At 37.9% G+C, this 10,179-nt stretch overlaps 1 protein-coding gene across 1 annotated transcript; it reads right to left on the bottom strand.

Annotated features, from left to right (window-relative positions):
* Positions 1-1,668: 1,668 nt before the first annotated feature.
* Positions 1,669-3,380, bottom strand: LOC112146660 (3-mercaptopyruvate sulfurtransferase; the record flags this gene model as incomplete). Its single annotated transcript, XM_024272577.1, is given in 2 exon segments — positions 1,669-2,174; positions 2,799-3,380. Coding segments are annotated over 2 exon segments (881 nt in total), but the record flags the coding sequence as incomplete, so codon positions are not given.
* Positions 3,381-10,179: the final 6,799 nt, after the last annotated feature.

Here is a 10,179-nt window from a genome sequence, read left to right as displayed (position 1 = left end):
CACCGTTTTCTTCTCAGACTTTCTTCTTCTTCTGGAATAAGGTGTAATGCTATAGCACGATCGCCACCTAGTGGCCAAACTGAAACACTCTCCAAGAGAAGCAGAACAATTGGAACTTCTCTGTTTGAGAATCTATGTAACACTGGATGGTATTTCATATTATGCGTACTGTCAGATAAATATAAATATATTCAAAACATATAGTAGATTATTCATGTATTTCTAAAAAAAGGGTGTCTAAATGTGTAAACTTAAAATTGATTTGAACCAACTTAAATTGAGTGGATTGAAAAAATCTGAAAAAAAATTGAATAGTAACAGGCTCTGATGAATCAAGTCAATTCTAGAAATTATTATCAATACCTAGCCTTAGTCATGGATGTAGTGAAGGAAGACATGAGAGTGGCTGAGGAGAAGATGGTGGAGGATTTAAGGTGGAGGATTTAAGGTGGCGTCCTCTGAGGGTCAAAGGTCAAAGAAGAGATTCACTTTATAGAGGACAGTTGTTTTTAAAAATGTCTGCATAACAAATTAATTTCTATCAAAATCTACACTGTTCACATTTGATCTTTTTCCCCTCTTTGTCCTCAGCAGTCTTACGCTGCAGGGTTTTGTTATTTTAGTTTGGGTTGGTAGTCTTAGTTTTCAGGCTTTGTTTATTTGTGTTCTTTAGGTAGTTTTGGTTAGCAGGGAGCTGCTGACTCTGACGGTGGACATGGCTGGGTTCCACGTCAGAGCTCCATTTTTTATGGAGAATTTGAGTTTTTCCTTTGAGAAAAATTGCTGGAAGTAACACTTGTGTTATTGCTGTGTGTTTTTGCAGGAATCACATCCGCAGACATCAGAAGAACACCACGAGCTCCCTGCAGCCAGAGGAGGACAGAGAAGCAGAACTGCTCCTGAACTCTCTGGTTGTGAAGCTGAGCTGTCAGCAGTGACCATGAAAGTGGAAAGGAAGAGATTTCTGCAGGAACAAAATCATATTAGCCTCAAATGTACGCTAGCCTCTCTTTGTGTTTGTTTGGTTTTAAAGAAGCTCCTGAAATGAGGAGCTAAGCTCAGATTCACCGTTAATTCTCGAAGAATCACAGAAAACTGGATACTGGACTCCTGCCTTTCTAGAAAAAGCTTAAATATGTGTGTTCTTCTAGCTTTCTGACACCAAATACAAACTGAATGCTGTTCAAAATTGTAAAAAAAACAGCAAGAAAGTCATTTCTTCCAAACTAAAATCTGTGCACTTCCAAGACGTTTCAAAGTCAAGAGAAATTTTAAATGTATGGAAGCAAAACTAACTTGAAATCCAAATAGATCATAAATATATTTGTTATATCTATCTTTTTCTGATTTGTAATTGCTTAAAATAAACCAACCAATCATCCAAAATTGAGTTAATTTCAGATTAAAACTCCCATGTGAGCATTAAATAAAGGAGTTCTTTATAACAAGTGTTTAAAATGACCTTGGCCCTTTACAGTCACCAGTATTTTGTTATCAAAAACACATTTTTAATTAATTGTTTGCTTTAGAAATTAAATCAAGCATTTGACTTTCATGAAGAATCGATAATATAGAATCTAAAATGCAAAAATAAGTAGAATAAAGCTCTCATGTGAATGTAGTAGATATATATATATATATAAAACTCAAGAACGCAGGAACAACAAATGCAGCTTTAGACACTTTATTTCCACAGAGTAAATGTTCTGATGAACAAAGCGTTGTAAAGTTGTTTTTTGCTGATATTTTAATAGATTATAATAAGAAAATACAAAGTTTTCTATGAATGATGTCAGTGACATTTATAGGAGATCACAGCGTAATTATTGCAATTATAGTTTTGCACCTCCTTAATCTTTTTAAAATGTTTCTTGCTTATTCCTTCTTCACTTTCCCCTCAGAGATGATGTGTTCTGGCGACGCTCTCTGAAACCACTCCACCCAGGAGCCGTCGTAAACGCAAACCCCAGGATAGCCGAGCTGGTGAGCCGCCAGGACGACATGGCACGCCGTGACACCAGAACCGCAGGTGACCCAGAGCGGGCGCTGCAGGTCCACCCCGGCGTCCTTGAAGATCTTAGTCAGGACTTCAGGTCCAAGAAGCTTTCCAGAATCGTCACGTAGAGATGTGAAGGGAATGTTGATCGCTCCAGGGAAATGACCGGGAAGAATGTCTGCAGACAAGAGACGGAGGAGTGAAAATGGATTATAAAAAACTTTCTGCAGGAGCATTTCAGTAAATTAATAAGAAAAAAACAATTATTTCAATCACTTTGTTAAAAAGTAAGACTCTCCAGCTGAGTTTAAAAAGGATAAATTCTATATTTTAACTTTAATCTTTTGTAGTTTTTATGGATTGCAAGCAGACTTTTTTATCCTGGATGTTGTTGATGAATGATCAACATGCTATAAACTAAATCTACAGCCTCAGTGACTGCTTTGTTGTAGCTGAATGATTACAAAGTTAAAGTAACGATTTCAGACAAAAGAAAATCTTTAACTGCAGCACATTTTATGATCTTGAAGCAGAAAGTGTCAAAAATGTTTTATTTTTGTTAAGTGGAGATCCTTAACATATGACAAGAAATGAGCACAAAAAAATATTTTCTTTTGCCAAATTTCTTAAAAATGCATTTAATTTATTAAAAATATTTTTTTTCAAAAGAAAATGTCTAGAAGTAGCTTAAAATAAAAATATGATTTGGTAAATTGATAATATAAACATCATTCGGTTCAAATATTTGACTTTTTTATTTATTTTAATCCAGTTCCATTTAAAACTCTTTGGTTCTTCTCACCCTCTCTGGGTTCTGGTTCAGTCCCATTAAACCTGCCAGAAATCCTGGTGTCCACGACCTGAACCTCCTTGGTTCTGATGTTCTCCATCACGTCTTCAAAACTCTTCACCCATGAGGCGTTCAGAGTCGCTCGGAATTCTTGGCGCTCCGGTTTGCTGTACTCAGATGTTACCGGGTGTCCTTCAGCCACCCAGTTCTTCATACCTCCGTCCAGCACCGACACCAACCCGTGTCCGAACGCCCGGAACATCCACCACACCCGCGGTGCGCTGTACGCCCCAAAGTCGCTGGTGTCGTAAACCACGACGTGCGTGTCGTTCCCGATGCCCAAATCTCCGACATACTGGGAGAAGTTGCTGGGAGTTGGCAGCATGTGATCGTACGGAGAAGTGGAGTCGCTGCACTCGTCAATGTCGAGGAAAGAGGCTCCCGGGATGTGTTTCTGAGCGAACTCATCCCGCGTGTCACGCTTCGTGCTCGGCAAATACCAAGAAGTGTCAAGAATGCGAAGTTTTGGACCGACGAGTTTGTTTCTGACGGCGTCTGCCAGCCACTGAACCGACACCAGAGCCCGAGTTTGGACTTGTGCAGCCATGTTCACCCGAGAGCAGTCCCGGCTATGACCAGCAGAGGCGCCCGAGAGCAAAATGACCCACAGAATAAACAAGGGGAGCATTTATAACCATTTATCACCACTTCATGTAGGAAAACACGTGATCAAGCTGCTTTTCATAATATTTTATATATCAATAACAATAATAAATGTAAAACAGTTTATGATTTTCTTTTGGAAAAAAGTGTATATATAGAAAAAAAAAATACAATTTATATATTTTTTTCAAGCAAGGGAAAACATGTGTTAATTTAGTAATTTAATCCAGAGGACACGTGTTTAGCTATCACGCACCACTATTTAAAAAGCATGGTATGTAATTTTAAGCAGCACTTTAAATAAAAATACCTAAACACTCCTTAATGTTAATGAAAAACAACATATTTAATTATCAGAAGGTTATAAAACACAAACTTATCTGGCCCATTATCCAGGACAGACTTAAGAAGAAACTCTGTAAATTAAATTTACATTTTAAAGGATACCATCTATCATGTAAAAGTGCTTTTTTCTTTTGAAATTAGTTTTTGAATTGTGTATCCTATGGCCTGTTTCCAGAGAAGGAGATGTTTGTTCACTGTGTGACCCTGCAGCTGTTTACATGACTCAGTCTGAAGCAGTTTAAAGCTCAGGTCTGGATTCAGTCACATGGACTCCTCATGTGCTGCTCAGCTGTTTTAAGGCTTATGCTGTGAGAATAAAACACATTCAAAGCTCATCTGACTCATGCTGAATTCTTTTTTTAATGTCTTTTTTCTGTGATTTTAGCCCTAATCTAAACTTCATTTCAGAAACTCATGTTATGTTTTACATAATAATAGATTATAAACACAAAAAATGGTTCAGACTGTCAGAGTTTTGCAGATTATATAAAAGTTAAATTTGTTGCATTGAATCCTGTGAGGGTTTTATGTTCTAGAATCACCGTTAATCAGCTCTGATGTTTGTGGCAAATATTTAAAGGTCGATGGCAGAGAAAACAGGAGGACTGTACAAACACTCTTTGGACTGACACCAAAGCAGTTGGGCATGCTGGGAAAAAAAAGAGCTCAACTCTTCTTGTTGCTGTTAATCCCCCAAGGCCAAAAACAGCAGAACAAGGTACTCTTCAAAGCACTAATCTATACTTTATGCAGCTTGAATTGACATTTTAAAGTCAGATTTTTAACATCAACTCTGTGAAAGTGACGGCCTTCATAGAATTTTCAAACGTTTTGCTGGTGAAGATCTGCTCCTGATTCTGTGGCAGCACAACTCTAAACTTCATTGTATCAAAAACATGTTATAGCCTCATAATTAACGTGATATCACCTGATTTCTTATATTTAAGCTCGGATAAACTGTATTTTCTGTTTGCATCGTTCAAATGAAACATTCCTGAGTTTCAATCTATGAGATTTTTCTCTTTCTGAGATCGCCTTCATGTTAAAGCTGTCATGAGACAAATGTTTTGAGACCCGTTTTTCAAGCTTTCACATGCTTGGAACAAATAGGATAAATAATAGAGCATGGCAAAGACATACAATCTTTACAATAATCTTACGCCAAGATGGTGCTCTCCCTAAAGGTCAGAGGTCAAGTCTCCACTTTAGTTTTTTCATGTTTTGACATGAAACCTGTTGCAAGTTTTATTACTTGATATAGGGATGAAGTAACAGTTGTGCCACTACATTGAGGACAAAAGGTCACAGTTTTGAAATCAACATTTCCTGAATTGCAAACCAAACGTTCAGTTTTGAGAAACAAAACTTTGTATGTAGCAAATGAAAATATTAAACGTTTGCTTTCAAAATCTTTTCCTTTGGTTTCAAAACACATTTATGCAACACAACTGTTTTCAGATGTGTTGCCTCAAATCTCGCCTTCTCCTTATTCTTGGATTTATGTACACAACTTTTAGTTTAGTGTGAAATATGTGCCACCAAACAATCAATCATAGAAAATAGGGTCCAGGCTGATTGGTCTAGATCAGGGGGGACCATCCGGCCTGTTTTCCAGTTCTCCCAGACCTGCTTGCTGCTGATTGGCTGATTCGAGTGATTCCACATTCTGATTGACTAAACACACCTGATTTAGGTTGTCAGCATTGAGCATTCCAGAGAAAAACAGACAAGGTTGAGGCTCTTGAGGACCAGAGTTATCCACCCCTGGTCTAGATTCTATCCGATCAAATGTCTCTGCCTCACATTGACGGTGCTCAGAGCCGTCACCGGATCTGGTGTCAGTTCTGTTCCACCAGGACTCTTCAACCATTCTGGCCCACGTCTATTTAAATAGAACCCAGATGTAGCAGCAGAGCCAAAAAAATACATAAATGCAAAAATAAAAAATGCAAAAATGTCCTGTATTTAGGCTATGTTACCATTACAATTTTCACAGACGACCTATAGTTTTTTATGACTAAAATATTTTTTAAAAAACAGCATTTTTCCCTAAAAATGTTATTTTTCTTTCAACAAAGAAACATGAAATAAAACAACACAGGATAATTGACTGAAGCAAATGTACTCAAATGAATAATTAACAATAAAAGTCAAAAATGCTATTTCTTCAATTTATTTAGTAAGTGTACTTATATAAAATATATATATATACATACACACACACATATACACACACAGTATCTCACAAAAGTTAGCAGACCCCTTACATTTCTGTAGATATTTATTTATATTTCTTCATAGAACAACACTGCTGAAATGAATTTTTGACACAATGAAAAGCAGCCAATGTCCATCTTGTATAACAGTGTACATTTATATTTACTTCAAAGTTACTCATTATACAGACAGTAATAGCTAAACCCCTGGCAACAAAAGTGAGTACATCTCTATGTGGAAATGTCTTTCCAGGGTCATGTGACTTATTGGTGTTACAATGTCTCAGGTTGTAATAGATAACATGTGTGTTAAGCTTGATATTAAAGTTCTTACACTTTCTCAACCTGGTCACTGGAAGTTCAACATAACTCCTCATGGCAAACAACTCTGGAAAAATGGTTCCTTACCATAAAGATGACCTAGAATATAAGAAGACTACCAACACCCTGAAACTGTGACCAAGACCATCCAGGTGTTTAAGAAGAAAGATTTGACTCAAAACCGGCCTCACCATGGTCACCCAAAGAAGTGGAGTGAATGTTCTCAGGGCCTTTGAAACACAGATGTATGAATGCTTTGAGTTTTCTACAGAAGTCATAGAGTTGGGGGTGAACCTGTCAGACCATAGGCCACACAACGTGTCAAATCGGTCTACATACTGTCATCCCAGGAGACATTTCTGAAGATGATTTTGCTGACGGCAAACAGACCGAGGACATGCATTACTGGAACCATCTCCTGCTGTCTGATGATGCCAAGATAAACGTTTTTGGTTAATAAGGTGTTAAATGTGTGGAATCAACCACGTCAGGAATTAGTGTCATGCTTACAGTCAAGCATGGTGTTGGTAGAGTCATGATCTGGGACTGCAAATAAATGGATTTACCCAATAAATGTTGTGCAACATTTTATTTTTATCTTGTATTTGGTTTCAGAATGTGTGAGTAGAGATGATGTAAAGCTGTTTCCTTTTTAATGTGCTTGGGTTGTCTTTGAGTAAAATAAAGATGTTTTTGATAAGTGAAGTTTCCTAAATGTGACGAACAAAAAAAATGTTTTTTTTAAATTAATGCTCACTCTGACAAAATAAAAAAAAGATTGGACAGAGACAAACTATATCTTCTTTTAAACTCAAAAGAGAAAACAAATGTAAAGTTAATGTTTGGAACACAGTGAACAGTGCACATTTTCCATTAGTTTGAAAAGGTCAAATTTCAATGGTCTGATTTAAATATTTAGAAATCTGACGAGCCAAATCTCTGGTCACTTTCACACTCAAATGTTTGGTTCATTTCTTCTCATTCTCTCTATTAGCTGTGAGGGTTAGCAACTCTTGTTGACCTGAAAACAAGGATCTTGGTTTGTTTGCAAGTGAATCCTGGTGCGACTCGGTGCCAGTACGAGTGCACTCAGACTATTCATCTATTTTATATGTTATCAGTAGCTTTATAAGAAAAATCCTTACATTATTACTTTATTTTACCAGTTTCCTTTAGATTTCCAGTGAGCTGAAATGAACTGAACATGTCTCCTGTGTCCCACAGAAACCATTTTCAAACTGATGCATTTGATGTTTTAGTTTTGGAATGATGAGTAAAACAAAAACTGCTGAACGGAGGAAAAGCGACAGATGTCAGTAATCATAGAAGAAAATGGGAAAATAAAGGAATGGAGTCAAAATATTCTTAGTAAAAGAAGAACTGTGAATGAACGAATCCCTTTTCTAGTAAAAGGTCCTTTTGCTCAAAACGCCTACAAGAGCATTTAAATAAACGAGGACCTTCATAAAACCAAAAACTAAATGCAGATTTTTTTGTGTAAAATATTTCTTTCATCTTCGTTGATGATTTTAAAATGTCTGGACTGAACTCTGAACAAACCCTTTAAAATAACACCAGTCCAAGCATGAGAAGGGATTGGAGTTTTTTTTGTTCTCAGTTTAGATTTGTGCCTCAAATCTTAAATCCTATATTATGGCCACACTGGAAAGCCAGCATGAGGATGAGCTGTGGAATTTACACACAAAAATGATCAGATCTGCTCAAAGACAATAAACGTTTAAGTCACCGAGTCAGTCATGAGACACTGATGTAAGATTTGAGTCAGAAACACTACTATTAATTAACCTCTTTTAGCCCAATTTCTTGTTTTAATTAATCAGAAATATAAATTACATCAAACCTGTTTAGTGGGTTTTATTGTTACCGTAATAATGTATAAGAACATTTATTTTTGGTCACTTAAACTTCTATCAAGCCCTTAAAGTCTGAGAAGTTTTGGAGTTTTTTTTACTATAACTATTACATTTTGCCATAATAATTTATCTTGTTTTTGTGCTTTGTATACATTTATTTTAATACAAACTCCAGCTTCTTTTGTTTTTTACAGATATAATTTTATTTAATTTCACAGTAATTCCACTACTTACTTTACAAAACTGTACAAAACATTCACAATACTAAAAATCCATCCATCCATCTTCCTGACCGCTTCTTCCCTTTCGGGGTCGCGGGGGTGCCGGAGCCTATCCCGGCTACTGAAGGGCGAAGGCGGGGTACACCCTGGACAGGTCGCCAGTCTGTCTCAGGGCCTCAATCACACACCCATTCACTCTCACATTCACACCTAGGGGCAATTCAGAGTCACCAATGAACCTATGAAGCATGTTTTTGGACGGTGGGAGGAAGCCGGAGTCCCCGGTGAAAACCCACGCATGCACGGGGAGAACATGCAAACTCCACACAGAAAGGTCCCAGCCGGGAGTCGAACCGGGGCCTTCTCGCTGTGAGGCAAGAGCGCTAACCACTGCGCCACCGTGCAGCCCACAATACTAAAAAATCATTTTTTATTTTCAAAACAAACAGTTTTTAGGTTTTACAACAAACACTAAAGGTGTACAAAAAAAAAGTATAAATCCAAAAACAAAATTATTGTATTGAAACAGAGAAAAACATGTAATGAACACGATACAACAATCCAAGGGTTTATTTGTGTCATTGTACAGAGCGGTGTCGATAATGGGGGTCATGATCCCACCTCACAGGCCGCACTTTCAAAGTTTATCGTTTCTTTTCTCATTGAAGTAATACGTCCTTGTCCTTATTTGAATTCCTCGGCTCCTATTGGGCCCTGCAATGGACCAGCAACCCATCAAGGGAGTACCCCGCCTTGACCTGACGGTACCTGGGATAGGCTCCAGCAACCGTGGTTGTTGGAGTAGTGCTTGTTTAAAAGCACTACTCGATTGTCCATTACTTTTACCCACCTGCCTTCTAAGGACGGTAAAAACGAGGCAAAACCAGAATTGTGGTTCATGATCTTGATGCCGAGTTGAGCAGAGGCTTCAGCAGTATTTCCCCTCCATCTGCCTACCTGCTCTCAAGCCTTTGCCCTGCTTCACTTAAGATCTTCCAGCCTCTTGATAAACTGAATCACCACTAGCCTGCTGTCTGCTATTTTGATCCACCCAACCTGCCCACCACAACAAGCGGACATTCTGAGAAAAGGAACTCTACTGTGGACCAAACAGTGCAGAGTGAAAAGCCTTGTTTCCACTGAGCGGTCTGGTACGGTACGGTACGGTACGGTCTGGTATAGACATGCTAGCAGTCTATAGCACTCATGCGGCGTGAGAACAAACCGCTCAGTGGAAGTGAGGCTTAATGGAGTGGAAACGCTCGGCAGAATGAACTGTTCCATACCGTACTACTCCTTACCAGACCGGACTGTACCGGACCACTCAGTGGTCTTCTTGAAGACAGTTTGCAGTTTGAAAAATATTGTATTTGTTTTGAACAAACCACAACCAGCGACCACAAGCTTCCTTATCTGCTCCATTCTGATGCATCTACTTGCAGACACACAGATCCATGAACGTCTTTGTTTTTCTTGTCTGAGCTGGAATCTGGATCAAATATTTAATAGCTTCAATATTGATCGCCATTTTTGTTGTAGCCTACCGCCAGTGTGAGGTTGGGGTTGTGAGGGGCTGTAATCTAAATGAGATGAATTAACTTGAAACAAGACTTTACATGCTTTTTTAAAGCTAAGATAATTCTTCTCATTTAGTAGATTTTATGACAGATCATTTCCCTTATTTTAAGAGTTTTATCTCAATAAGATATTAAGGTTACTAAGATTTTATGACTATTATGAGTGAAAACACACT

Source organism: Oryzias melastigma, linkage group LG8 (genome assembly GCF_002922805.2).
Source record: "Oryzias melastigma strain HK-1 linkage group LG8, ASM292280v2, whole genome shotgun sequence".
Lineage (NCBI taxonomy): Eukaryota > Metazoa > Chordata > Actinopteri > Beloniformes > Adrianichthyidae > Oryzias > Oryzias melastigma.
Note: the sequence above shows the minus strand (reverse complement) of the source record. Positions and strands in the feature narration are given on the sequence as shown.